Source organism: Alternaria dauci, chromosome 1 (genome assembly GCF_042100115.1).
Source record: "Alternaria dauci strain A2016 chromosome 1, whole genome shotgun sequence".
Lineage (NCBI taxonomy): Eukaryota > Fungi > Ascomycota > Dothideomycetes > Pleosporales > Pleosporaceae > Alternaria > Alternaria dauci.
The window spans coordinates 1,895,897-1,923,725 of record NC_091272.1 but is presented as its reverse complement, the minus strand read 5'-3'; the positions used below and the strand labels follow the sequence as shown (position 1 = coordinate 1,923,725).

Below are 27,829 nucleotides of genomic sequence, written 5' to 3'. Positions count from 1 at the left end.
GGAAATCAAACGACACCTACCTATGGTGTCACCCGGTAGAAGAGCCGATGGACAAATTCATATAAACTACTGCACGGAAACGTCAAGATGGATTAAAAATCACATGTGCTTGCTTATTGCCAAATATGGACGAATCAAATCCCATCTTCCGATACCCACCACCTTCACACCACATGTCAAGTCCACTTTGTCATGGTGGTCAGAAAGATTATGTTTGCGCGATGGGAAGGTACAATTTCGATTGGCTCCAAGCTAGTGTATCACCACCATCACCAACTATGCGTGCATCTGAAGTCAGACCGAAACTGCCATCAAGCACACTTCGGCCGTCACTTCCGGCACCTCTGTCACAAAAAAGGATGCGATTTGATCGCGATGCCTCGGGCATAGTGTTGGCAGGTTGGAAATGCATTGTCTGTGGACTGCGTGAGCGGAGAAATACCGACATACTATTGATTTATCTTATATTTCGGATTGCTACATGGCCTCTCGCGCTCTTCATCGAATCTGCATTTTGTAGGTGAGACTGTTGCACCGGCTGACTTTACCGGACGTGCGGACTGTTTCCGCATTAAACATTACTCATGCTGGGCCAAACGAAAACTCTGCATTGTACTGTGCCGCATGTGAAAGCTAACAGTTTGAAGCATTCGGCATACCAGCGGATGGTCAAGAGCAGGAAAGATGATCCCAAAATCCGCCAAAAGAACATCTTACTTCAGAAGAGATCTTCGACATTCATAACGCCGAATCCAGTTCCTCCGTTGACAAGATGTCCACAAGATCGACGACTACGCTTAAGGGGATCTGTACTCTGGTCGCCGACCAAGTCAGCTATCTCCAGAATCCACTTACTCCGCCCAGCCGTCTTCATGTCATAAGTGATCTTACTGTCTATGCGGCCCACATAGCTTCCGACAACTTTGTGCACTCTGACCTTGCCCTCGGGGTCAAAAACGCGAATGCTCATGTTTGCACACTTTCTAGTAGCAAGGATACGCGACTGCGCTGCGAGACGCGATCGCATTGGTGTAAGAATGACCTCTGTACGACTTGAATCGAACATCGGAGAACTGACTACAGAATCAACACGTGATGCTGATGCTGCCCGGTAGGTGGAGGAGTTATGTGTCTTGGATGTAAATGTAGCAGACTCTAGCATTATGGAAAATCCGTCTGAAGTGGAGATGCGTGATGCGGTCGCAAACTTGGACGTATCAGACGGGAGAAGCGCTGTCGCGAGAGGTTTACAGAGCGATTGAATGACGCCTTGGGGATCGTGAGGTATGCGAATGCGACTGAGCGATGGGAAGGCGTGTGCCTGGATAGCTGCCGCAAGCAGAAATGTCGCGAGGCAAGCGGTTGGTTCGTGGTTCGTAAAAGGAAATGGTTGGGATTCCGGCAGTTCTATCGATGGCGAAACGAACGGAGGCAGAGAAGAAGCCTCAGAGCATAATTCCCAGTGAACGTATTGAAGCGACGACGACCGAAAGCTAGGCTCCGAGCTTCGACATGGTAAGGTGGGCGCTCTTGCTTGAACAAGTGAGAATTCCCTTAGACTGGAAAGGTGCGTAGACAGTATGTCTGCTATGGTGAGAATGCTCTCAATGTTCAAGTCTATGAGTGCCAACTTCCGGATAGACACGGCCTGCTGAGAGGTAGCAAAGCGCTGTATGCCCCTTTCCGTTATGCCCGGGAGGTTCTCAAGGCGCAGCGACTCTAAATTAGCCGGTATAGCATTCAAGGCCATGTTGGTAAATGAGTTCGCCGATAATCCAGATACCGTAAGATGACGCATGTACGGCGAATTGCGGAAAGTTCCAACAATAGCTCTAAAATTGAGACTTGTCGAAATTTGTTCCTTTTCTTGATGCAATACCAGAGTGGATAGCGCGGAATGGGTAGAGCTGAGTTCAAGGAAGCGTTCGATTGGGTCGCATTCGGCAACGTATATGCCTCTCAGCATGTCTTCGTCTTCGTCGTCGTCTACTCCGACGTCTGTATCTCTATCCGCCAATATCAACACCCGCTCCTTAAGATTTGGCCTTGTTGAAAGCGCGTGTGACAACCGATCAAATGTCTGCGAGGTGGGGACGTGAAACCCTACCAGGCGTTCTAAGCATGGACAGGCCATGACCAAAGAAGCTACCAGGTTCGCAATCTCTTCTCGCTCGATCGTTGCGTTTTGATAAAGCGACTGAAAGCCATGCATGTGTAGTTCTCGTACGCGTCGGGCTAATCCTGAGTTGTCCCGAAGTGTCCTCCGTAGTAATTTCAGTCTACTGGTGCCCTTGGTCCTGAGCTTCGGGAGCCCATCGTGTTCTTCACTAGCAAGTAGTAAGGCTTTGTGATACATGGTTGTATTTGCAATTCTTCCCCATGCACGACTCGTCAAGGAAAGGCTGTGAAGGTCTCGTAAATAGCATGATGAACAAGATTGGCCGCGGTCTTGGTAGATCTGTTCAAGTTGCGCAACTATGCAGTTGTATACCTCTGTGGGGAGGTTCTTGAAGATATGCATAGGAAATCGGTACACGGGCCTTGAGCGTCTTTGTGTTGAGTTCTGCTTGGCTCGTTCAAGCTCCCATGGGGTTTTGATCAAGCGCGGCACAGCCCAAGCATCGTATGCTACGGCTTGACGTGGGCTCAGGACTAAGCCTTCAGTATGGAATGAAGGATCCGCTGGTCGTTGAACCGCTCTTGGGACTGGCACTGATTTGGATGTGGTAGATGTCCGATTGGTGGATTCGTTGATGGATCTTGGTCGAGACGGCTCATATCTAATGATCGTTAGTAAGGTGATAGAATACCACATTAGCGATAAGCTGCCTGCGATGTTTCAAAACATTCCCATGAAAACGCCTTAGGCATCGCAGTGGTTGCGTACTGTTGCCTCTATATTCAATGTGTTTTGGATAAATGGCGTTGCTTGAGCAAACTTACAGATCGATTGGATGTTTCTCCCCTTTATCTTTCCTAGATCTCGATCGACGGAACATAATGCGATATCCTGACCAAAACGATGCCGCAGCTGCTGAGGACGGGGAAAGAGAACGAGCGTTAGTATAGAATGGACGGTATTTGGTGTCGCATCGTTTGAATCATGAACAGTGTGACCCAGAGCCAATTCAGCGTTGACGCAAGCGCATGTAAAACGGACCGCAATGTTTCAACTTTAGGAACCTTCATATGGTCCCTGTACCCCACTTGGATATCGCTCCGCACGGGCATCAACCGAGCATAATGCCGTTACCAAATCATGAACTACCCTCTCTTGAGCTAAACGCCGTGATGGTAAATCTGCAGCGGACGAGATCAGCGGTTCAATCAGAAAAATGCATGTACGCCACGAGCGAATCATGGCGGCAACGCTAAGATTCGACAGGTCTGTTCCTTCGGCTGTTCTGGAGATTGCGAATTCTGAGCTGGGTTGGCAAGGGTTTAGCGCCACCGAAACCGCGAATAAGGGGAATGACAGATTGCGGAACCAGGAACGAGACGTCATTTCTTGATCGCTATTGTTGTGCTATGGTTGTGCGACTTTAAGACGGACGTTCACAGCGTGCACTCTCAACAAGTCGCACAGACCCACGTCCTCTGAGCGCTGAGTAGATATGGTTGTTATCTGGAACATGAGGCAAACCTTGAAGTACTTGTGATGTGGAAGGCTGGATGAACTGTGAAAGGGACGATGAGATCTCGGAACCACCACGGCCCTGGTTGACGATCCAATCTCTGATCTTCGGATTCCTTTCGCCAATCGAAAGCTCGGACGCTACGAAACACTAGGGCCTGTTCCAAGAAGATGCATGCGTCCGCTGTTGTGGAGAGCTGAACATTAGCTTTCTGTCGCTTCGTCTGATAAGATATACCGCGATAGCAGAATCCTATTTGATACCATGGTAGCGCAATTTCTCGTGGATCACGTAGGTTGCCAGAGTCGTTCCTGCATTGATGTTTCCATGACGTCCGTGCTATGGAAGGATCAATATCCGCTTCCTTCGAAATCTCGACGGCCTTCCTGATCGGATCCGACATTATCTCGCTTGCATAATTGAGTAATGTACCTGTGTACAAAGGAACCCCTGTGTCTGATGTCCTTCCTGATATCAGCCCGACACTGCTGCGGGCGGGTACCCGTGTGGTGACATCTTTTACGGTGACATCTCGGATGGTGACATCTCGTATAAGCACTCACGTTTGCTTTGTTATAGAAGGTGGGGGTCCTTACATCCAGGGGGCAGCCGTGTCGACATCATCGCGCCAGTGATCAGGATGCGCGATAGGGTATACAAGACCTGTGTGCTTTCTCAAAATATTGCCAAAAATTAAACTTGCCCTATGCAGTAGGTGTTGAATGCAGCACTAAAATGTCGTGAGTGTTTAGCGTTTGGATCCTTGCCGGAGTAGCTCATTAGTACGGAACCTTGTAGGCTCCGAGCATGCCGAAGCTGTTTTAATGGGGCAGCCGGTGCGGTGGCTTGAGCGCTACTTTGTGGCACAGTTCGTCCAACACCAGTTTAGGAGGCACCAAGTGCAAGGCCTCATTGATGAATGGTCTCGGTTAAACTGCAACCGAAGAAAGGGTTTGCGCAAGGACCTATGTCATCAGACACCCGCCATGGTCTCATCTCCTTTGGCTACACTACTGCTATGTCATGTTGTAGACCATTGTGCAAGGATGGGAGCTATCCCTTGTGAACATTGCACAACGTCATCATCTCAAAAGACAGCCGTGCGGTTGGTGTGCTACCTGATAAGTCTTCCGAGATGAAACAGAGCTATTATTAGTATTTGAGAAATGAAATACTGTTACAGCAAGCTACGAATTTCAGTCAGACCCAAATCGTTAGCTTACGTGAGTGCGAACGCCGTGACGGTTGTCCAGTCGCTACCTAGGTAATCAGAGCAGAACCGCAATATGGTCACATGCATCAACACACGCGTACTTCCTCAGTTTTTGACAAAAAGCAAGGTTTAAATTCATATCTAACGACGTAACTGGGTGAGCGAATGAATTGCTCAGGTATATTACATTACAATATAATGATCGTCCTTCACATAGGTTCCTCTTGGATATCATCTTCGCAACAAGCCTGGCACAGTACACTAGGCTTACAAGAAGTAAACAGCAGCAGCACCGAAGAGCGCACCCATGCCAATGGCACCGGTTTGCCTAGGGGCTGCGTTCTGAGGAGCGCTGGTGGTAGCAGAGCTGGTGGGTTCCGCAGCCTCGGTAGCCTCCTGGTTGATGCTGGTAGTGGGAGTGGGCTGGCCACTGGTGTACGGGGCATCAGAAACAGATGAGGCTCCCGCAAATGCAGGCTCTCCCTCGTCAGAAGAAGGGTCGGCAATGGTAGCATTGGCAGGGTTCAAGACCTCATCAATGACGTGAACGACGCCGTTGGCAATGAGGATATCGGAGGCGACAACACGAGCATTGTTCACAAAGATGCCATCGTCACCGATGGTAATGGTAAGACTCTCGCCGTTGGCAGTAGTGAGGGTGGTGCCATTCTCAAGAGTAGAGGAGTAGCCAATACCGCCCTCAGCAATGACGTGGTAGGTAAGAATGCTGGTAACATCCTCGGTGCTGATGTTGCCAAGCGCAGATCCAATATTCTGGAATGCCTCGTTGTTGGGAGCGAAGATAGTGATGTCGGGAGTGTTGTTGACAGTATCGAACAGGTTGGTCGCATTGATAGCTCCACGGAGGGAAGCAAGACCAGCAGCGGAGAGTGTATCGGCAGTGTTCTGGGGAATAGACAACACAGTGTCGATGATGTGAATCACACCGCCGGTGAAGTTTACGTCCTGGAACTGTTAGCACTAGAAAGGGGCAGAAAGAGAGAAAAACACATACAGCTGTCGTAACAGTGGAGTTGGTCAATAGACCACTGTAGAACACCACATTATCGTCGTCGGTAACTGCCTCAACAACCTGACCTCCGGTGACGTTGGTGAAAAGAGGGTTGGTCAACGCGGTAGGGACGAAAGCGCTTGTGTTGGTGATGGCGGTGGAAGGGAATGTGCCGTTGAGGACGTGGTACTGCAAGAGGGCAGTCAGAAGTCCCTCACTAGAGGTAAGTGCCGATAGTGTCGCATTATCGATTTTTCCAAAAGCAGCGTTGGAGGGTGCGAGAAGAGTGATGTTGGTGAGACCAGCCAATGACTCCAATACGCTCGCAGGAACGACCGACTGAAGGATTGAGAGCTCCTCTGTGGAGCCCAATGCCGCTGCAAGGTCCGGAACGGACCCGTTCTGAGCAAGCGCGAAGCTCGCAAGTGCAAGTACGGAGAGTTGCTTGAGCATCTTGTTGAGCGTTCAAATTGACGTTACTACGTGATCGATGCTGGAATGGAGCGAAAGAGGGTAGTATGAGGTGGATGATTTCCAGATGCCTCACCACGAGAGGGGAACTTGGGTAATAAGTACTATGGCACCCATGCACATAGCCACAGACGATCTGTCTCGCGAGGTATCAGTAGCGTTGGCATTGCTCTTCCAAGCACATCTCCAACCAACGCCATCGGCCAGTTCTGTCCGGAACCCATGTTGACCAATAAGCCGTCTATGCGTTGCACGGTCGTCCGGGGCGAAGCTTGTAGCTCTCAGCGTTGCCCAGTGACAACTAGAAAGAGTTTGCCAAGTGGTTGCGTAAGTGGAGCTATGACACACAGCTGAAGCCGTAGATGCGACCAGTATATCGTGATCCAAATTGGCTAGCATTCTCCGCATGCATCTTGCGTGGCATGGCATGCCGGCATTGGGGCTGTTGATCACCCGCAAATGTTTGTTTCCAAGATGCATCCAGCTCTTGCTCCATGATCTTCTGTCAACGGTTTTGATCCATAGTGGCAGTTTCTCCCGGCAGTGCTTGAGCTACCTGGCCAGAGTCTACCTATATTTTGTCGGTCAGATTCCAATTGACAAGCGTCGCGTTGTCTGAACCTGGGATACAGGGCTGAAGTGAGGTGCAACAAGCACCAGCGCCGGCCGATCCGACGATGTGTGGGGTAAGCAGCACTAGCCTCTTGGCAGACGACACCATCACCCAATCGAGCGTGTCTCGAAGGTCTTGGGCGCGTACCTAAACTCCGTTCTTTGGGCACATACGATGCGCGCATCGAATATTGCTGCAGAAGATCGAGCCGGGAAGCGATGTGGCTAATGGAGCATTGCGCGTCTTTTCAACGCGGCCTTGGATGTTGTCTTGTTTATCCGCCACTGTCGAAGGAGTTAGAGAGGGCTTGTACCAACAGAATAGTCGCATCCTCTAGCAAGAATCACGCGTGAACAGGATGACTTATCCCCTCAAACACGACGTTCAAGACAGAAGTCAAGGATCTGTTATGTTCCAAGGTTTCACTAAGAGTAAACACAGTGGTACATGACGACACCATTCACCAAAGCTTTTACTCGTTTGAGGTTGCTTGAATCTTCCCTCTAGTTACCAGAAAGCCGTTTCTAATCAATCCGAGACTAACCTTACTATACCAATAAAAACAAAGAAATCACGGCAGCTTTTCGCCGGCCACCCTGCTCCAAACCCGAAACATATATTTTACCCGAACCCGGCAGACAACACTGCCACAAACGCTCCAGGAACGCAACGGGCCAATGTTGTCGCTCCGTTCTAAGCGACTCCGTCTTCGTCTCTACACACCCCTGTATCATTTGCCCTGGACATCGAGCACCAACAAGACTGCCACTAGACTCAGGTACCCTTTCAGGTTTTGTATATCTCAGACCCTGATCTGGTAGGTTGACTCACATAAGCTTACGGAGCGGACCTCCGCACCACTTTTTCTAGGCATCGTGGACTGTGCTACCAGGAAGCCTTAACTCTGGACAAGGCGACTCATAGCATTTGTCCAACAAGATTTGGTGCCCAGCGCAACATGGACCATGACTGAGTTGTACCGGTTAAGGCCTTTTTTCGTGCATCACATGTGAGACTTGTCAACGTCATACTAATTAATGTAGGACAATGCTCCGCTCTTCTTGAGCATCACGCCATAGCCGAAGCGATGGCGACTGAGCTTGTAGATTGAATTTTCTACCCCCAAGGTTCTCATCCCTCTCCCAAGTCTTCTTGTTGTCCCCTCCGATCTATATAATGTTACAACCGGCGAGGATCTGGAATCGCCCACACGGAAGGAAATGTTTTTTCTTGGCATCCGTTCTGACCATCCGTTCCCAGATACATGATGCAATCCTGGCTCCCAACCGAAAATTCTAGAAGGAAACCCACATCTCTTTCCGTGGTGTACGATCTAGAAAGATGTAAAGTGTTACCGCCTGTTGGCTGCCTTTTACGATTGTACCTAGTCCACAACCGTCTTCCTTACTGTATGGTAATATACAGTGCCTAACCGAGGCTTTCCAAAGCGCGCAGAAGTTATTTCACTGGTGGTGCACGTTCTATTCCATCGTCGCGTCGTCGATGTGAAGAAACATTGCGAAGGCTTCTTCGGGGTGAGCGCCTTTCGTGCAGTTCGGAAGTAACAAATCCGGTCCTGCATCACTATCTGTCGATCGTAGAGTGTATGGTACAAGCGTGTTGCTGTACATCATCCGTCTATTCAAGAGCTCAAGGGTGAGCATCAGAAAGAGAAGGACCAACATATGGATAAGGCTAAGCACTATTCTCGTGCCTGAGTTCCAGCTCAGCTCGCATCGTAGAAGTTGTAGTGCTCTAGGTTGACAGGCGCAGCATCGTCTCGTGCAATGAAACTCGATGACTGCATAGGTATGTATTCGCTGAACAAATCAGCCATACTTGCTTCCGGACCAAAACCCAGGTTTTGCATAAACTGTGGTTGTGTATCCGATCTAGCTGCGCTGTCTAGCGACGCCAATTCGTCAAAGAAGCTTTCTAAATCGCTGGTGGGCTCTGGACAACGAGGGTCGATTTGTGAATGACTAGGGCCGGGAAGAAATGCATGATGAGGAGGTGCCGCTGGCGGGGCTACCGGATATGTGTCCGAAAACAAAGACTGCAATGAACCTGCAGATAACATTTGCGCATCGGTCGTATGCTGTCTGAAAGGCATGACTGTGCTCTCGGGCACTTGTGTTTCGTCTTGTGTATTGTAGTCAGACATGTTTCTCTCTCGAAGCTTCTCCAACCGCATGCGATTTACATCATGCAAGACAAGTCGCGCAGCCTGCCTGTTCGCAACCTCTAGGAGACACCGGACTGTTGGTGGTAGGGTTTGGGAAGTTGGATGCTCGAAACATCGATCCAAGACATCCAATAACCGGCTGAGGCTTGCATCAGACGGAGCGCAAGCGAACGAGGCGCAATGGTATGTTGCCAAAAGAAGAGCAGCTGGTGGAGTAAGGGCCGAGAAACCATTGTCGGTGCATATGTGAGCTAGTTTTGTGGGCAGCGTCGCCCTCCATTGTTCAAGACACCCGATGGTGTCATCGTGAATGTGCCGCGTAGATGGCTGCTCGATGCTGATAAGAAGGTCGACAAGTTCAATAAGTCTGTTAAAGATGCTGAGTGAGAGCAAGGGCGCTCTTCTTCCTGCGTGTGAGGGGTCAAGAAAGCCAGACCACGGCTGCCACTCTTCCAGACCATCCTCGTCAATTATTCCGAGATGTTCCAAATCGCTCCTTCGAAAATGCGGACGCCGTTGGAGCTGGAGGGCGAGCATGCCGTCGAGTAAAAAACAACCGTAATAAACATGCTTGTGCCTAGGATTGCCCATAAGTGTTAGTTGGTCCACACTTTCCAAGACCCTCGAAGCAGACCCAACAAGCAGCCATGCTTCCCCATTTTGCCCTCGGGCCATGTTAAACACGGCCAAATTGAGAAGCGCCTTGATGCAGCCCACATCGAAACGGTCCAGTTCATTTGGTACCAAGGATTTGGCACTCTCATACAGCTCAGTAGGCTTTGCTGATGAAGAATTCAACGGATAGTGATTCGTTGTGTTCGTTCCATATAGCGAGGCTACCGCCAGAACACTCCACAGCTCAGCATGCAAACCCGAGTCAGGTCGGTTGGACTTGGTAGAGGGTCCTTGTGTGGGGTAATCATAGGCAGTCTTCAGGATGTCATGCTTCTCGCAGATAGGAAGCCAGGATTGTATATTGGCGAAGTAGACCTCCAAGAGCTTCCAGCTTTCTGGTGGCATGGCTGTTGAGACAATCTCTCCTGCTGCTAGTCCGGATGGTGGTGCTACAAGCTGACCAAGACTTGGAGACTCTGCATCGTCTTGTGGGTAGCAAATGTGATCCTGGGTACGGCTAGCATGTGCAGCGAAAGCCTCTTCTGCCCCAGAACCCTCATCACTAGTATGAGGTGAGGCTGCCGCAGTCTGTTCATGACGCGAAGTTTCTCCTCCAGATAGCAGCTTGTCAACATCGGTGTAGAATTTTGCTTTCCGCCATCGCCTGTGAAGCTTGTTTGACTCTTTCGAGTCGCCACGACCCAGCAGTAGCGAGGACGGTCCCCCCTGCGCTAGCCTTTCATTGAGGGCAGTTTCGTTTTCGGGATTTTGCTGAAACAAGTACGCCAGTGCCAACTCGAGAGTGCGAATATAGCCGGGCTGAATGCCTCTTTTCTTAGGGTTGGCTGTGTACGAGCATTCTCTTGACGTTCCTGAGCAGGTAGAGCACGTCGGTTGTACTCCGTCGCACTTCTCACGAGCGACACGGCATTGATCACATGCTCGTGAGACTCGTGTTCGTTTAGCAGGCTTCTCTTCCGGCTGGGGTGCGGAACGACGCTTTGTCTGAGCTTGGGCAGGCATGAGCCTGATTCAGACGCGAAGGCGGCAAGTGAGCAGGTACCGAAGCTAATCTCGGATGACAAGATTGCCAGTGACGTTTCTGCATGGTTCGCGTATTTGTTTTCTGCCATAGTATAAGTAAACACGGGGCAAAGATCGGTAATAAGCACCGCGAACCCACCGTTTAATCTGTTCACCAGCGCCGCGGGAGCTCAGCAGCTGCAGGGCTGGAAATGTAACATCTAGAGGCGACAATTGGCCCGCAGATAGGATTGTCGTAGGGGTTTGAGGCTTGCAAAGGAGTGCAAAGCTGTCGTGCGTCCAGGCGAAGTCGGAAAGGCGCAAAAGAGGGGGGAGAAGGCTTATCCGGAACCTGCACTGTGCGGGTGCTCATCTCATCAGAACCACCATTCGTCAGCACTCAACCACCATCGCGACATGGCGTCGCGTGAACACTGTTGTCGCAACACTTCCAGCTTTTTCCTGTACGCTCCAGGCTGATTGCTTGCCACTTTCTGTCTACGACCTTACCATGCATACCCATAGAGGTCGCAGACACACCCGGCTCCGCAGTTTACGCATCTCACCTCTTGCCCTTTGCAGTACAGGAGCTTCGATACAGGCTCAATATCCCGCCTTCTAGCATCGGAATCAAACGTTGTTGGAACTACAAGTTGCGCACCCATGGAAGTCTCGACCATGGGCTCTGTAGCTGTGGGGAAGCGCGTCTTTGCGACTTTGGACGAGGACGACGGAGCCACCAATGACTTCTACCGTCGGCACCACGGCTCAATCCCAGAGCACGCCACGACATCCAGGACTACTGGACCCCGTCAAAGGCGAAAGATCAACGAAGACGATATGGGTAGGAACCAGCCCAGTACTTTTGTTCGGCCGAATACTGACCAACGACAGCCTCCACAGCATCTAGTACCCGATCCACCTCCCTCTCTATCCCAACGCCTGTCTCCCCTGCGAGCTATCTTCGCCGTACGTTCAAGGCCGACGCCTCGATTGTGCTCCTTGGCATGCCAGGGACTGGCAAGTCTACCTTGGCCGTCATTGCCTCAATGGCTTGCCGAAGGCGCATTATCGACGTTGACGATGTGTTTCAAGAAACGACTGGGTTTTCCACTGCCAAATATCGCAAGCAGTTTGGTGCGGCCAACTACAATCTACGTCAGGAAGAGCTGCTGAGAACGCTCCTTCTTGAACATAACCACGGTGCGATACTGATATGCAATGGTGTTTCCCTGGAGAGAAACGGACAAGTCTTACTGCAAGACTTTGGCCGAACGCACCCAGTAGTCCACGTGCTGCGCGACCTTGCTAGTCTGCATAATTACTTGGGAGGACTTGACATGCAGAGACTCAACGACATGCTCGCCTATACCGCACCTATGCTTCGGCGCTGTTCTAATTACGAGTTCTACAACATCTCTGAGGTCAAATCGCCGAATAGCAACGCGTCTAATGCCCAGTCGGCGGCTCCGGCGTTTCTCGCGTTGAAGAGAGCGCAGAGAACCTTCCTCAAGTACTTGTCACTTATAACGACTCCGGAGCTTCCGCACGAGTCGGTTGGAGCATCCATTCCACCATTGGAACCCGGATACCCGCTTTCTGACGTTGCAACCGAGCTCCGCAGATATACATACGCCGTTCAGGTATCTGTGGACGACATATTGGCTGAAGATGCCGATATTCAAAGCCTGGAAGTTGGAGCAGACGCCTTTGAAATTATCCTTGATTTGAGTCAACGACGCCCTATGACCAACCTCATGGATGATGTTAGCGCGTGTATATCGAAAGTTCGAAGAAGCACTGTAGTTCCCATCATATATCATGTGCTGCCTACTTCGACTTCTGACGGCAGCAGAGCCACCTACCTGGAGCACGTACACCATGGATTACGACTGGTACCTGAGTACGCATCTATCGATCTGTCGCTAGACCCTACCGTGCTCGCCGATGTGGTGAACACTCGTGGTACCACCAAGATGATCGCACATCTGCATGCCGACAAACCATGGGACGACCCTTTCTGGGTGACTCAGTACGAAAAGGCTGTACACTTGGGCTGCTCCGTCGCACGACTCACTCGACCAGCATCTTCCATCGACGACGACGTTTCGGTTCGCAGCTTCAGTAGTCGAATGGAAACACACGAGGCAAAAGTCCCTGTGATTTGCTACAACACAGGGCGAGCTGGTCGGCGCTCGATATGTTTCAACAAATATCTCACGCCTGTTGTTGCTGCGTCCAAGAGAGAGAAGACCAACCAGATGGCGTCAACGGCACAATACCCTCACGACTCCTGGCTCACTGCCAAGGAAGTAACACAAGCCCTCTACAGCTCGTTCACATTTGATCCCATGCAAATGTACATTATTGGAGTACGCCTAGGATATAGCGTTTCACCGGCGATGCACAATGCAGCCTACGGCGCGTGTGGCATGCCTCACACTTTCAGTCGCATCGAGAGTCCGTCTGTGAACATACTCCAAGAGCTGGTACGTAAGCCGAACTTTGGTGGCTCTATTATTATACAGCCCTTCAAGATGGAGGTGATGGCGCTGGTGGATTCGCTGAGCCAAGATGCCCGAGCAATCGGGGCTGTTAATACTGTAATACCCGTACGTCGAAGAAACGAAGACGGGAGCATTCCCAGCGACCTCGAACTCTTCCACGAGCGCAATCAGTCTGGTCCGGTTCAAGCTCTGTATGGAGACAACACGGAATGGATTGGAATTCGATCTTGCGTGCGGCGAGGTCTCTCTCCGGCTAACGCGGTGCGTCCGTCGACTTGCGGACTGATTATCGGAGCTGGTGGTATGGCGAGGGCAGCTGTTTATGCACTGTTGCAACTGGGGGTGATGAACATTGTAATCTTCAACAGAAGTCATGAAAGAGCCGAGAGTCTCGTGGCGCATTTCTCCCGCCTTACGTCGAGTTCAGCAGATGGCACCACGGCATCAGCCATGATGCGCCAGAAGCGGCCAAACTTGACGATATTGAGATCGCGCGACGAGGCATGGCCAGAGCACCTCCGGGATCCTACCATAATTGTTTCGTGCATACCAACTGATCCGATAGATGGGGGCCCGGCAGCTCAATTTACGCTTCCGCGGCAATGGATTCAGAGTCCTACGGGCGGTGTGGTGATGGAGACGGCGTACAAGACACTCAAGACGCCCTTGTGGCAGCAAGTACAGGCCTGCCCGAAGAAGTTGTGGACCTATATGGACGGCTTGGACTTTATCCCAGAACAGGCTTTTGCTCAATTTGAGCTGTTCACAGGCAAAAGAGCGCCGCGACGGGTTATGCGCGAGGAGGTGCTGCGGGCATGGAGGGATGAGCAGGGCAATACCGATGTAGAAATGGTGAGGAAGAGGCTCAAAGCCATCGACGACCAGGAGCCATGAGGCTTGCATGATGATACGAAACGTAATGTTGAATGACTCTTGTTAAGACGGCGGGGTACTGCTCGAGCATGTCAGCGTGAAGATTGCATGTGTGAGGCTCGTTGATGGACGGTGTCGGAACAAGGATCCCTGTGGCGATCTCGTGTGGCGCACGTTCCCGGTGAAAGTCACGACGCGTCGGATGACAACAAGTGCAGCACAAGCTAATGCGCCAACCTCTGCAACCACGTCAGAACATTGAATAGCCCCGCATATATTCCGACTCGACGCCGAACAGATTACTATGCACCATCACCATCGAAGCGTTGCACGGAAATGACAACGCGCCAGCCCCTCCAAGCACTTCCCCCACCGTCGGCCAGCCTCGTCAATACACGCTACGCCCACGTCCAGCGGCCCACGACCAACACCACCGCCAGAAGCACAAATGGGCCCGCAGTCATGGAGGCGCAGGGACACGGCCAGGAAGACATGCACGATGCAGCTTCGGTGGGCTCTGCCCTAAGCGAGCTCGAAAACGATGCCGAGGACGAATTCGAGAAGCGCATGATACAGAATGCGCGCGACGAGCGGCGGCTGAGCCAGGCGCTGGGCGGCAGACCCCAGGCCTTCAAAAAGGCGCGGACCCATCCCCGTGTCGGACTGACTCTGGACAACCTGGAGAGGAACAACGCGGCAGCTGCTGCAGCGGATGCGCAGGTCAAACTGCAGAGTCCGCCGAGCAGCAGCGGGAGCACGAGGAGCGATCCAGCCATACGTGCGCCAGCGTCGTGGGGGAGGAAAGGCCGGACCAACAGGAGCTGGATGCGGACCATCACCTACGAAGAGGAGCAGGAGCAACAGCTGCAGACGCCAGTCCCGGCCGATGACAGCATACACGGCCACTTTGACCACGCCGACGCGAACGTGGCACACCGCCCTGTGCCGGACAGCCCGCTCTCGCACAAGGGCACACCACGCAACGACGAATCGCCAGAGTGGGACCTTACCTTTGAGCTCAACGAAGCCTCCATGATCGCATCCACGCCCTACATACCACGAAGCACTGTGCTGGACGACATACGGCAGAGGGAGGCGGAGAGCGCCAGAGAGCAGGCGACGCAGGCCTCCCGTTCGCCCAAGAGGAGGCTGCGCAGCCGAACTCAATCGTGGCAGTCCATTGGGAAGGCGCAGCCCGTCACGGGCATGGGCAGCCGAGATCCGCCTGTGGCCATGTACAAGAGCGTGGAGAGCATAGCGACAGTAGATCGTGAAGTAGTCGCCACGCCCCACGTGGTGCCTCCGAGACGCATGCCGAGCCGAAGAGAAGATTCGCAGGATCTGCTGCGACGGCTAGCAAGAGTGTCCAATACCCCAAGCCCGAAACAGGCAGCACCGTCGCGACCAGAATCGGCGCCTCCAGGACCACTGAATCCTTCCTCGCACACGACGGCGACAGACACGGCGCAAGCAGAAAGTCAACCGGCGTCTGTGGAAAAGGCGCCTGTTCCTGCCGAGACACCCAATGAGGCAGCTGCGCCCTCGGCCGTTCAGCAGGAGCAAGACAAACCAAAGGAAGCTGAACGACCGTCAGAGCCAGAGCCAGAGCCAGAGTCAGAGCCAGCACCAGAGGCTACAGGAGATGCCCATAGTGTGGACGCCACCCCCATGCCGAAAGAGCGACCCGTCCTGAACCCGAAGACACCAGTGGTGACTGGTGCTTGGGTCGACACACCAGGCCCGCGTACTGTACAGAGACCTGCAGCAACCTCAAGGTCACGTTCACGTTCGCCCGAAAAAGCCAATCCGCCCAGGCAGAGCTCATCTGAACAAGGCGCAGGCCCCACCGCAGAGGAGCCATCGGAGGCTGTCGCTATAGAGCCCCTTCGCCCACAGCTGCCAAAGTCTGCCTTGCAATCTCTTGTCGACGAAGCAAAATCCAAGGGCAGGCGACCGTCGGCAGACTACGGCGACTCAACTATCAACTCTCTGGAAGACCTCATCGCCCCATCTGCTGAAAGTCCAACAGAAGAAGATACGCTCCACGGTCTTGAATTGCCAACCGAGACTCCTCGCAGTGAAGCAGAACGACAGCGACAACAGGAACTGCTACATCTCCACCGCATGAACGACCGCCTCCGTGCAGCGCGAACCAGCATTCGCGATGCAAGTCGTGGCATGAAGCGTGTCGAAGACCAAGTGGAGCATGTTGAACACGCGGAGAATGGCGACAAGGTCAAAGTAATTAGTCGCGCATGCCCTTGCGCGATTGATGGCCATGTGCAGACTTTCTCAATGTGGAAATGGTCCAAGGGTCTGTTTTGGGAACAACGGTTGAAGACCCTGCGACAGAAATCAGGCAGCCTTTGGAGGATATGGGGCGGGCTTACAGGCTTGAGCATTTTCTTGATACTTCTTTTCACTTGGTGGATGAGTGAAGAGATTGCTTGGTATGTACTTGAGCGTCTGCCCTTTTGCGTCAAAGAAAACCGGCTAACCTACTCGGCAGTGAAATGTACTGCCAGCCCATGTACGCTTACTCGTCGCCTTACCCATTCAGCGTCAACGCGAATGCTCCCAAGTACCCCTTTGTTATTCCTACTCTCGTCTACCGCACCTTTATCCAAGGCTGGTGGATACCAATATATTCCTTCTTCTCGTGGATTGGCGCTACCATATGGGCATCTTTCTTTGGTTTCGAAGAAGCGCATCTTGTCAACCACAGTGCCAGCCAGACCATGACAAGTACTGCTACTATAAGAGAAAACCGCTGGATTAGTGAAGAAGCGGCTCAACTCTTGGAAGAGAAAGGCTGGGATCATAGTATGTTTGAAGATGAAATTTTGCCAGGAGGCCGGTGAGCATAGAAAAGCGCTTTTGGTTGTTGTCATTCATTATTTTTCTTTTGTGGCATTGGTTCAGCGAGGCGTTTTTTTGTTTGTCAAGGGTCTGGATCGGGAACAGGAGTTGCATACCGCCATGATTGTATCATTATGATAGCGTGTTGTATAGCAAGATGAGCGGCAATGATCTGGTTGGCTTATGCACAGGTCATTGATTCAACTGCCGATGAAATGAAATTATCACTTATCCCACCCTCGCAGCTCCATTTCATCATGGCTTAGCGACAGTGAGAAGATAGGCTGTAAACGCCATCACACAAGTGAAGGTAGACTACACAAGCAATGCGTTCTTTGCAGACCTTGCCTCCATTCAACTCCAAGCTACATAAGCCGCCGTGTGTAGATTGCTCAGCCGGAGTCTGATGATGAGCGACAGACGCCAACCTCCAGGCCCGCGTGGACACACCATCGAGCCGCTACCCCAGTCTATTGGCGCGTACCCCTCGCTTCCAGATAAGCTCAGTTCTGTATCGGGCATGGTGTCGCGGACTCCAAACATGTGCTACCACAAATATCCTTGCAACAGACTATCTGAAACATGCTGATTGGTTTCAGGCACCGCCCGCCAATCCTCCCTCGAACCTTACCACTAATAGTCTTTCGATCTGGGATGTCGTTCACAGGATTAGGGCCGGACTTGCAACGCGTCCACGGGTACCCTGTGAGATTATGAGATTACAATGTCTCAGTGTGCGGCGGTTTGTGGGGGGCTTGACATGATGGTTAAAAGGTGGAGGGGCTCGCTGCTGCGCGAGAGCAGGTAAAAGCAACGTGAATCAAGTCCAACAACTTGCGGACGTCGCGGTGTAACACCAGTTCTTCTCCTTCGAGCGCGGGCCGCACAACACTTTCGTTCACTTCTTATTGACCAACACGCCGCATTTGCGCCGTAATTTGGGTCTAACAGGATTACCATCACACCGTCTCGTCGACCGTCCCTCGCCCACGACCTCGGGACCGTCAGCTTTGCAATCTGGCTTCCATTTACACATACCATACTACGATCTCTAGTCAATCAAACGGCCCAAGGCCACGATGTTCGTCGCGACCATCAAACTCTTCTCTTTCCTGATAACCCCCGAGTTTTGGTCCAGAACCGGCTTCTTCATTGGCTACATTTTCGCCTTCCTTTTTGTTCTAGAGGTCGTCCGTCTAGTAGGCACAGATGCCAATCGCAAAGAAGTGGAGAAGATGCTAGACGCGTATGCCGCGTCGAGGAGCGATGTGCGCACAAGAAGACGCCCGGAGGAAATCGAGGCGAAGAAGGTGGTGCAGGTATCTGTGTCTGTTGACGAACTGGAGGATATGGAGAGAAGAAGTGTGGCAGCAGAGAAGGAAAGGATACAACAACTACAAGGAGCACGAGAGCGGATACGAACACCTAGCCCTGCAGTGGCTCGGACGTCAGAAATCAAACATGGCGAGGAGAAGCGCAGACGTAGAGCGACATCTACCTCTTTATCTCCTCACGCCACCTCCCAATCGCATTCACAGCCACAGGCCTCCTCTTCGAGTCCGACTCGTCGTCTAAGGAAGCGTAGCGATACGCTCAACTCCTCCAGCAGCGCAGAAGCCAAGGGTGCTGCTCCACGGAGACGTAGGGAGATCTCGCCTACCGAGACAAAAACTCGCGAGTCTAGGCATGCGAGTCCGACGCCGAGACCAAGAAGCAAAGAGGCGAAGATTTTGGGTGGCTCGTTGGGCAAGATGCTCAGGAGTAGGGGATAAAGATGGCGGAAAACTCAAAGCGCATCTCAGGTGTTTGTTCACGCTCATCAGTCATGACTTTACGAGGACTATGTGAATCTGAAATGTATAACACTTGGGTATCTCAGTGACATCATCTATGCTGCATTCTTCTGTGCCAAAGCTTGACGACACGTCGAGGTTAAGCACCAGCTATGTCATGCATACCTCCAATCTCCTTTTCAAACACCTCAAAGTCTACACCTTCGTCCTCGAACATCTTCTTCACCTTCTCCGCAGCTGCGATTTGCCTCTCTTGCGTAAAACCACCCGGCGCGTTGCTTTCGTACTGGATAAGCTCGACCCAGCGGAAGAACAAGCTCTCCTTGCCCATAGCCGTGAGTCGTTCTTTGAACTGTATGACCTTATCCCTCGCTTCCGTCTCCGAGCCTTCGTCAAGTTTTGCGCATTCCCAGATAGCCCATTGTCCATTTTCCGCCTCAGGATCGCCGACGTAAACGAGGACGCTTTTGCGGAGGTGTTCCAGCGTAATGTCCTTGCGATCAAGAAGTTCAGTTGCAGCGACCATGCCGAAGAAATCCAGATCATAGTCTGCATCCATGAGTAGGTATCCCGTCTTCTCTCTTAATCTCGACTCGTCGACCGCGGGTAGAACTCTGGTTTTGAAAAAGGGACTGTCTGCTCCGGCCCGGCCACTCCCACCCTCGGCCTCTCCAAGCAGGTCTTTCGCTCCCCATGACCTGCTCACTCTCACATATACTTCTTCATCTCTGAAACCTACGTTCCACCGCCAGCTCACCGGATTGCCTGGCTGCTCCACAAAGAATGTGAATGGCCAGAGTGCCACAAAGCGGAACAGCAAGAAATCCAGCATGAACATGAGCATGCGTTTTCCCACTCTCCATATCAAGGACCCCCATGATGTGCTGGCCCAGTATATAGTAGTTTCGTTATGGTTTCCGAGGACGGAGAGGAGAATGGCCCAGTAGTGGGGTCCGATTGCGTACAGGCGCCATAGCACAAGCGCGAGGATGGTCGTGTTTAGGAGCACAGGGACGGCGAATATGCGGCGTTTGAACCATGCTGGATGCACATCGACATGGGTTACGTACACGAGCGAGCGGTCAAAGGTGGAGAGGAGGGTTTCGAGTTCGGCCGGAGCTGCGGTGAAGGGCTGCGGGATGGCTTTCTTGAAGGCAGAGTTTGTGGGCTTGGCTGCGCGTTGCTTGGACTTTGGCGGCATTATAAAAGACTAGAAGAGCGCGGAAACTACCACAGGGTGTGAACGAAGCATTGACCGGATTGCGTGTGGTACGCGTTATTGTTGGGCATGACGTACAGGCAAGTTCCGACCTCAATCCAAGGTTCCGATAAGTTTCACCGCGCCGAAAATCTGGGGTAGCTGCCATCAGCCACACACACACACACGACACCTCAAGACAACTATTGCCCGCCTTGGAAACTACAACTCCTTTCCCCTGGCTCGAAATCAGGCGAGATAACCTAATCCGCTCCTTTATGCAAGGGCAATACCATCTTTCTTCGACCGCCTGTATGGTTTCACATGCAACTTCTATTTCGGGATAAAAGCAGAATCGGTCTTTTGTTCTGCATAGCGCCCGATACACGCATCATTCACTACCGTGCCTTAAATAGTGGTCTGTTTTGGGTTCATCTGGTCGGAGCTCGTTTGACGTTTTCACCGATCCTCCACTCAGGAAGGCACTTTGCTGATCTCCGGCATCATTGAGGAGACCCGGTACTACCATCAGCAGTCGATAACGTCAACATGGAGGCGCCTTATTGAGGCACAGCAGAATACACGAAAACTCAGGCTGCGCTCTTGTTCAAGAGAAGGGTGCCTTTCAGACCGCAAGTTGCGGCAACACCTGGACACCGTAGACAGGAGACCGGATGAAGAAAAAGCATACCATGCGTTGAGATTAGCAAGGCGTTGGATCGGCGGAATGATCGCTCGCGTACCACGGGTGCGGTAAGCATCCACTCCCCGAAGACGCCGGCACCCCAATTTAGTGAAAGCGTTATGCTGCCCACATCTGAGCATGGCTGCGGATAGGGCACGCACACCACATGGAACTATTGTCCATCCAATTGGAGGCAAGTACGGCATCTTGACTGCATACTCGTCATCTAGTTTGCTTATCTGGGGCTGCTGGTGCCATGCCTAAGCGATGCATACTATCGTCTAGATCGGAGCATTGCATGGTCGTGGAACCTGATATACACCACCTCTTTCCCGCCTCCTTCGTGGAGCTTTGTGGTTCTCTCCAACCTCCTCCGCAGCAAACGTTTCACACGTCGAACATCAAACTGGCAAAGATGTCTTCGCAGCAAGGGACCCAGGGTCCTCCAGTGAGTGATGTCAAGTTCAGCCACCTGCTACGCACAACTAACCATACCCAGTCCGGAGCATCTGGGCAGGGCGGGCGAGGTCCCCCGTACGCACCTCAGGATGCTGGCTTGGGTGGAACACCTATGATAGTGCCTGACGTGCCAGTATCAATCATTTTTCTTATCCTATACCTCATCTTCGGTGTCATCCACATCAAGATCCTAAAGGGCAACAAAGGTCGCGGACACAAGTTCATTTTCAATGGCGCTATTCTTGGTATACTCTCACCACACCCTCCAATCGGCATGGTCACGACTAACATGTCGCAGGTCTCTGCAAGATTCGACTCATTACCATGGCCTTGCGGATAGCATGGTCCAATTATCCCAGGAATGTCGGCCTTGCTATCGCAGCGAACATCTTTGTCTACATTGGTACCATTATCTTGTACGGCGTGAACTGGTTCTTCGTCCAACGCGTTATCCGCGCCCAACACGCACGTCTAGGATGGTCAACGCCGTACCGCATCTTCCATAGAGGCGGGCTTGTCGTGCTGGTAGCTACGCTGCTCATGCTCATCGTAAGCCAGATATGGCAGTTCTTCACGCGCAACCAAAGCAAACTCGACTCTTTCCACGTTTTGTTCGTCATCGCGCAGACATACTTCACCATATTCTGTTTCGCACCAGCTATCCTTGTCGGCATCTCGCTCCTTATTCCACGAACAGAAATCGACAAGTTTGGAGCTGGTCGACTGAGATATAACATCACTATCCTGCTCATCTCGGTGTCCCTCCTCTCGATTGGACAGATCTTTCGCTGCGTATTGGCCTGGATTCCCGCAATCCCATTGGTCGATGTCCAGCGCGGCATCGTCGAGTTGCCGTGGTACCTGAGCAAAGGAAGCTTCTACTGTTTCAACTTCGTCACGGAGATCCTCGTCATCATCATGTTTGCTGTAGTCCGTGTCGACTTACGTTTCTATGTACCGAATGGTGCAAGAAAATCAGGCGACTACTCTAGAAGTCATGTTGACCTACAGGACATGAACGAGAAGAATCTATCCCTCCCGGCGCCCGTCCTTCCTATTTCAATGATGCAACCGAACGACTCAAATCAGACATTACACAGATATCAGTCCTCGGTGTTCGAGGATACACAGACACTGGCTGATTCGCTACAATACCCTCACTCGACACTAGAGGTAGACGACAAGACAGGCAGCTGGAAGGTCAAGCGCCTTTCGGGTGATTCTTCCAGAAGTCGGCATACGACCATTTCTTTCGCGACCTCCTCTAGAACGACGCTAAACGACAAGGCTCCGCGCGGCGAAGCCAGCGTGCCTCCAGTTCCTGAGCTTCCTGCCGAGTGGCCGTTACCAGCTTCTACCCCGCCGCCGAATGCAAGCTCCGTTCTGGAGCACACAAACCCACCCTCGCGTCGAGCCACACCATCGCAGCAGACCTATGAGCTTGAGAATCACCACTTCAACGACGTAGACGTAGGTGACGCGGTGACCGACGCTCTGGCAAAGTTGGAGATGAACAGTGAAAACCCCAAATCCAGCCTTGTGACACCGCCTTCAAGAACACATCGAAAGTCTCCAGTACAATTTTATACGCCCACTCTACCGTCCGCAAACGATCGTCGCTCGCCATCTCAAAATTCCCGCAAGCGCGTTACTTTCCCACAGAAAGAGGTCATTCGCAGTCGCGCGAGTAGCGGTAATTCTCAGGGGGGTCGAAGAACTCCTGCTGTCGAGCAGATACCCGAGATCCCAATCCAGAAGCCTGCAGAGTCATTAACCAGACCCCCTCACCGCCCTGGTCCGGCCAGAAGTCCTAGTCTGGAAATTATCTCACTGCTAAACCATATGAGCAGCGATTCTACTCGCATCGTAGACGCATCGCTCCAGCGAACACGTGCCACCTCAGTCGCAGGATCGGAGGACCTCAAGAGCCCCAAGACTCCCGTGACCCCAGCGACCCCTGCTTCCTATATGATGACACGACAGACAAGTTCAAAGTACAGTCCGGATAACAGCTCCACAAGCTCCGACGCAAGAGAAAGGGAGTTGGCGAGGGTGGAGTTCCGTCGTTTTAGCTCAGAAGCGCCCCACAGGTACTGATGCAGCGGCGCCCACGATATCATGACTTTCATTAATTTCTAGTGGCTATCCATTGTATATCGACATTTGGCTGTTGCCTCTAGCACGTTGTACCTATGGTACGCTACGCATACAGTGGTCCATACACCGTTCTCTACGAACGTTTTCCTTCTTGTAACATTCCTACAACTCAGATCAGAGAATTTCCTATACAAGTCTCTTAGGCGTCTAGTTTTATACAACCAAACTTTGATTTTCTGTTGCCCAAGCGGCACGGCACGTTTCTCAATATCCGCTCCGATTCGTTGTCTCCACCTAACATTTCAGGCAGCAACATTCTTGCAGCCACTATTCGCTTGTGACAGTGAACCCAATCTGAACGTGCACAACAACACAGAAGGATGGAAAGAATGGGTAAATATGTATGGTAGTGTAGACGGAGCGGGATGTACTGGTACACCCGGTGCGTACGATTAAAGTTGTATAAAGTACCAGGCGACGATGACCCATGGCTCAAACAGGAACAGCTCTACAAACTCCAAGTACTTTCTAATTATCCCAATACCACTGCAATGTCCTCGACTAAGACTCCCATCCGTGTCGGCGTCCTTTACGAAGGAACTCAAATGACCGTAAGTGTCTCTTGTTCCAGACATACGGGAGATATACACTGACTTTGAACGCCCATATCCAGGACCTCGCAGGCCTCGACCTCCTCGGCAACCTGACTCCCCAAACCATCAACATGGTTACATCTATGCTTCCGCAATTCGCTTCCATGGTACCCCACGCTGTCCCCATGGACTTTTTCTACATCTCCTCCTCCATGGATCCCGCCCATGTCACACCAGACATGTACGTGCGTCCCACGCACACCTATGCAACTGCTCCGCGCGACCTCGACATCTTGCTCCTTGGTGGCCCGAACCCAGCGACTGTCAAAGAAGAGAGTCTGGTCTTCTTAAAAGAGGCGAGTAAGCAGACCAAGGTCATTCTTACAACGTGTACGGGAGCCATGTGGCTGGCAAGGAGTGGAGTGTTGGAGGGGAAGAAGGCTACTACGAATAGGGTCATGTTGGGCTTGGCAAGCAAGATGTTTCCGGGTACGGAGTGGGTAGATCGCAGGTGGGTGGTTGATGCGGGGTGGTTTGATGGTGCGGAGATTTGGACGGCAGGTGCTGCTGGATGTGGTAAGTCTTATCGAGATGTGGATTTGACCTGGCTTGTGCTAACTACGATGCAGGTATTGACATGTTCATTGAGTACACGTACCAGAACTTTGACAAGAAGATGGTCGAGTTTGGATGCATCGGGTTGGATTTCAATCTTGAGGGGCGTAGTGAGTTCTACAAGGGAAAGCTGCCTGCTGACATGACCATGGATTAGTCCTGCGAAGGGGCTAGAGTTCGTTGTCTGGAGCAGTCGTGGCAAGATTCGGCTTCATTAACATTCTCGATTTTCCCATGCTATGTACTTGGTATATGAGGGTGCAATATCCATGTACATGTAGTCGTACAAGGAGTTCCAATTCAAAACAGGCACTGCGTCTCCTTTTCCTACTAACATTACTTTGGTGCCGTGACCACGCCTTCGTACTCTCGACTCGCTATGTAATCCAGGGTGCGCTGAAAGTGTTTCCTTGGGTTCTCAAGCGAAGAAGCATTCTCGTTGGATTGCAAGTTTGAGTGGATAAGCTCGATGAGGCCGTTGAGGTACTTTGTTGTGACCTGATGATTGTTAACAAATGACATGGGAGAGGGGGCAGATTGAGACTTACAGCTTCGTTCTCTTGATCGAAATAGTAGACGTATCTATTCAGTATCTCGACAAACAGCTCAACAGAGACCGCAGCGTCCATGCATGCATCAGCCACACGAAGAGCACGCTGTAAGCACTCGAGCACACGCTTGCCATCGCGGTAAAGCTGTAGCTGTCAGTATCAATCTTGTCGCAACTGGACTTGATCTCACTTACGTTCTTTGGATCCTCCTCGCCCAACGCACGGATCTCAGTCGCCCACCACAGGTGACTTGCAAGGTACACCGCACGGCATTGATCCGGCTTCTTGAGTAGCTTGCTTCCATGTAACGCGCACTTTGTAATCAGAGTATCATAGTTCTCCTTGCCAAAGTTTCTTGTTGTATGCAGGCCACTGGCAATGACACATACGGCTTGGAACTGCGCTCTTGAATCGCTGATTGCTTCCTCGTATATTGTAAATGCTTGCGCGAAGAACTCGTACGCGACCTCTTCGAAACCATTTTGATCTGCGACTTGACCGCAGGCGACGAAGAGGCGGAGGGAGAGATCCGCGGAGCCTGCAACGCGGGTGTAGAGCGTCGATAGGGTGCTGTGCATGAACTTGTAAAGAGCGGATGATTGCGATTGCCAGTTGTCTTCAAAGTGTTCGCGCTTCTTGTATTGACGTGCCAGCTTGAGTGATGCTGTGATAATGGCCGGGGATGTGTACTTGACGCGCTCGTTGCCCTCGGCAAAGGACTTGCGCGCAGTTTGGAGGAGCTACAAGAGTTGTTAGCGTACATTCTGGTTGAATGTCAATTGTACTCGCCTTGAATTGGGTATCGTTGTCCTTGCCGCGGATGAGATGCACTATCCGCGCTAGCCATCCTTGCTCTTCTATAGTCTCCTCTGTCTCCTGTGCTCGTCTTTGGATCGGCCCACCTGGGTATCCTTGGGCTTGTTGGATGCCTTCGCGGATAAGAACCTTGAGGATCTCCAACACGCTTTCGAGGTTCTCTACAGATGCAATGGAGGTTTGATTTCGCATTAGACTCCTTGCAACTTCACCGGCAACTGCTCTCCGAGTCGGGTATGGCTGTGAATGTAAGAGAGGGATGAAGTTTGGTAGTGCGAGCGCAGTGAAGAGAGAGATGTAGGTCTTGATCGGCGAAAGGAGGAGGCTGAGGATCTGGCTTTGGGTGGCTTGCGAGTGTAGGTCGGCACTGTTTTGGTATTCAGTGACTTTTTGGTTTGCAAAGGTCAGGACTTGGTCAATGTAGTCGAGTCGTTCGGGGTAGATGTTTCTAGTAGAATTAGCGCAATGGCCGTTGTAAGTGTCTGCAAAACATACAAGGCGAGATTTGCCAGCGACACCAGTAATCCGATTGTGTCTTGTATTGGCAGCCGCTGCATCTTAACCAGCGTCTGCACCTGTTCGTGGAAGATCTCGAACAGCTTGACATTGTTGGGTATACCGCGCCTCTTCTCGACTTCGCCATCTGTCTCGGTCGCTTGATGTTCTTCGCTCTCAGCAGAGGCCTCAGCTGGTTTGGATGGTTCTTCGGAAGCCTCTTCTGTGCTTGGTTCCGCCTCCGAAGTCTCTGGGGCGTCTCCATTTTGCTGCGCCGGCGCCGGCTCTGGCTCTGCGGCCTTCTTCTCCTTTGCTATCCGCATTTGCTCCATGAGGTGTGCTATCGACTCCTCTTCCGTCTTCTTGCGCTGTTCTGGGCTTTCGGATTCGGCTTCTCTTTGCGCATACGAGGATAGGCGGTCCATGAGGCCTACAACAATGGCCTTGACGTTTACATGTGGATTCAGGCGTGCGACGGCGGAGAGGAACTGATCGAGCGTGTGTAGGTGGAATTCGTCGGGGAAAACCTGTGTGACGACTGCTGCATGTTAGCGGTTTCCTCGTGTCCAGCGTGTGGTACGCACCCTCGAGTAGGTATTCTTGCGCCAGAACATCCCGACACTGTACAATCTGCTCGAGCAAGGGATTCAAGATCTTCTTGTAGTTGTCCAAGTCGACCAATTGGCTGAGCCTGACCAAGTTGCTGCCGACGAGAAGTTGCAGTTCCTGGCGCTCCTTGGTTCGCTGCTCGCGCTCCCTGGAATGTCCCTGGTGTTGTAGGCGCACCCACAGCTTGTTCATCTCGACAAAGTTTGTCAGGATGAAGCTGATGGAGTCCTGCAGATTGCCTTCAGGCCCCTCGCTGTCGCCAGACGGAAGGTAGTCGCGTGCCTGGCCCGCAAGGTAGTAGCGCAGAAACAGGCCGCGGATAGGGTGCTGGACGCCGCGACTCATCTCCATCATGTCCTTCATAATCTCCTTGACGGGCGCATCCTCAATGGCCATGTAGACGGTGCCGACGGTGACCATGAGGTACAGGCGGGGGATGATGTTGCCGGCATACTGGACGAGTTCGTAGAGGTCGGCGAGATGGTTGACGGGGTGGTTCTCGCGCAGGTAGACGGCCAGATGGCGCAGGGCATCGAAGACGGCCATGTAGAGCTCGTAGTACTGCTTGGGGCCGAGGCTGCTGGTCCGCAGTTCCGAGACGAGTGTCGAGCTGTGCATTGGAGTCGTTAGCACTGCAGCGCATGGCCAGGACCGCCCTCATGTCACGGCATGCGCGTACCTGCACTTGAGCGCATCCATCAACTTGCCCGGCGTCTCGAGACACCGCCGCATGAGCATCGTCTGCTGGCGCACCACGGCCAGGGCATCTTCAAGCAGACGAGCCTGGTCTTCTACGGGGGGCGGCGACGCCATTGTGTGCGAGAGAGAGGCGGATCGTCCGGGGTTGTGGAGGTGGAGAGCTGGTCGTGCTCCCATACGCACCGCCGCCCTGGGCGTAACCGTTCGCCAAGC

At 52.2% G+C, this 27,829-nt stretch overlaps 7 protein-coding genes across 7 annotated transcripts; 4 read left to right on the top strand and 3 right to left on the bottom strand.

Annotated features, from left to right (window-relative positions):
* Positions 1–4,957: 4,957 nt before the first annotated feature.
* ACET3X_000608 (uncharacterized protein) lies at positions 4,958–6,997 on the bottom strand. Its single transcript, XM_069447923.1, has 2 exons — positions 5,864–6,997; positions 4,958–5,814 (listed from the first exon to the last, which is right to left on the bottom strand). Exons 1-2 carry the CDS (start codon positions 6,311–6,313, stop codon positions 5,116–5,118), a joined length of 1,149 nt encoding a protein of 382 aa, XP_069310850.1. The 5' UTR covers positions 6,314–6,997; the 3' UTR covers positions 4,958–5,115.
* Positions 6,998–11,445: 4,448 nt separating this feature from the next.
* ACET3X_000607 (uncharacterized protein) lies at positions 11,446–14,168 on the top strand (the record flags this gene model as incomplete). Its single annotated transcript, XM_069447922.1, has 2 exons — positions 11,446–11,611; positions 11,662–14,168. The coding sequence occupies 2 exons, from the start codon at positions 11,446–11,448 to the stop codon at positions 14,166–14,168; spliced, it is 2,673 nt and encodes an 890-aa protein (XP_069310849.1).
* A 441-nt stretch (positions 14,169–14,609) lies between these two features.
* ACET3X_000606 (uncharacterized protein) lies at positions 14,610–17,008 on the top strand (the record flags this gene model as incomplete). The annotated part of the gene is made up of 2 exons (XM_069447920.1): positions 14,610–16,597; positions 16,657–17,008. 2 exons carry the CDS (start codon positions 14,610–14,612, stop codon positions 17,006–17,008), a joined length of 2,340 nt encoding a protein of 779 aa, XP_069310848.1.
* Positions 17,009–17,779: 771 nt separating this feature from the next.
* ACET3X_000605 (uncharacterized protein) lies at positions 17,780–20,070 on the bottom strand. The gene has a single exon (XM_069447919.1). The coding sequence runs from the start codon at positions 19,998–20,000 to the stop codon at positions 18,939–18,941; it is 1,062 nt and encodes a 353-aa protein (XP_069310847.1). The 5' UTR covers positions 20,001–20,070; the 3' UTR covers positions 17,780–18,938.
* A 1,027-nt stretch (positions 20,071–21,097) lies between these two features.
* On the top strand, positions 21,098–23,238 carry ACET3X_000604 (uncharacterized protein; the record flags this gene model as incomplete). The annotated part of the gene is made up of 3 exons (XM_069447918.1): positions 21,098–21,130; positions 21,182–21,386; positions 21,440–23,238. The coding sequence occupies 3 exons, from the start codon at positions 21,098–21,100 to the stop codon at positions 23,236–23,238; spliced, it is 2,037 nt and encodes a 678-aa protein (XP_069310846.1).
* A 551-nt stretch (positions 23,239–23,789) lies between these two features.
* On the top strand, positions 23,790–24,603 carry ACET3X_000603 (uncharacterized protein; the record flags this gene model as incomplete). Its single annotated transcript, XM_069447917.1, has 3 exons — positions 23,790–23,849; positions 23,912–24,407; positions 24,461–24,603. 3 exons carry the CDS (start codon positions 23,790–23,792, stop codon positions 24,601–24,603), a joined length of 699 nt encoding a protein of 232 aa, XP_069310845.1.
* Positions 24,604–24,761: 158 nt separating this feature from the next.
* On the bottom strand, positions 24,762–27,768 carry ACET3X_000602 (uncharacterized protein). The gene is made up of 6 exons (XM_069447916.1): positions 27,597–27,768; positions 26,893–27,527; positions 26,309–26,846; positions 25,192–26,261; positions 24,995–25,141; positions 24,762–24,944 (listed from the first exon to the last, which is right to left on the bottom strand). Exons 1-4 carry the CDS (start codon positions 27,728–27,730, stop codon positions 25,616–25,618), a joined length of 1,953 nt encoding a protein of 650 aa, XP_069310844.1. The 5' UTR covers positions 27,731–27,768; the 3' UTR covers positions 24,762–24,944; positions 24,995–25,141; positions 25,192–25,615.
* Between the last annotated feature and the right edge of the window lie 61 nt (positions 27,769–27,829).

Bases quoted from the DNA above. Each gene is read 5' to 3' on its own strand.
- ACET3X_000608 (XM_069447923.1), bottom strand. From the start codon at position 6,313: ATGCTCAAGCAACTCTCCGTACTTGCACTTGCGAGCTTCGCGCTTGCT. The intron at 5,815-5,863 runs GTATGTGTTTTT...TAACAGTTCCAG, and splicing joins ACTCCACTGTTACGACAGCT to GACGTAAACTTCACCGGCGG.
- ACET3X_000605 (XM_069447919.1), bottom strand. From the start codon at position 20,000: ATGCCGCCAAAGTCCAAGCAACGCGCAGCCAAGCCCACAAACTCTGCC.
- ACET3X_000602 (XM_069447916.1), bottom strand. From the start codon at position 27,730: ATGGCGTCGCCGCCCCCCGTAGAAGACCAGGCTCGTCTGCTTGAAGAT. The intron at 27,528-27,596 runs GTACGCGCATGC...TCCAATGCACAG, and splicing joins ATGGATGCGCTCAAGTGCAG to CTCGACACTCGTCTCGGAAC. The intron at 26,847-26,892 runs GTGCGTACCACA...AACATGCAGCAG, and splicing joins GCAAGAATACCTACTCGAGG to TCGTCACACAGGTTTTCCCC.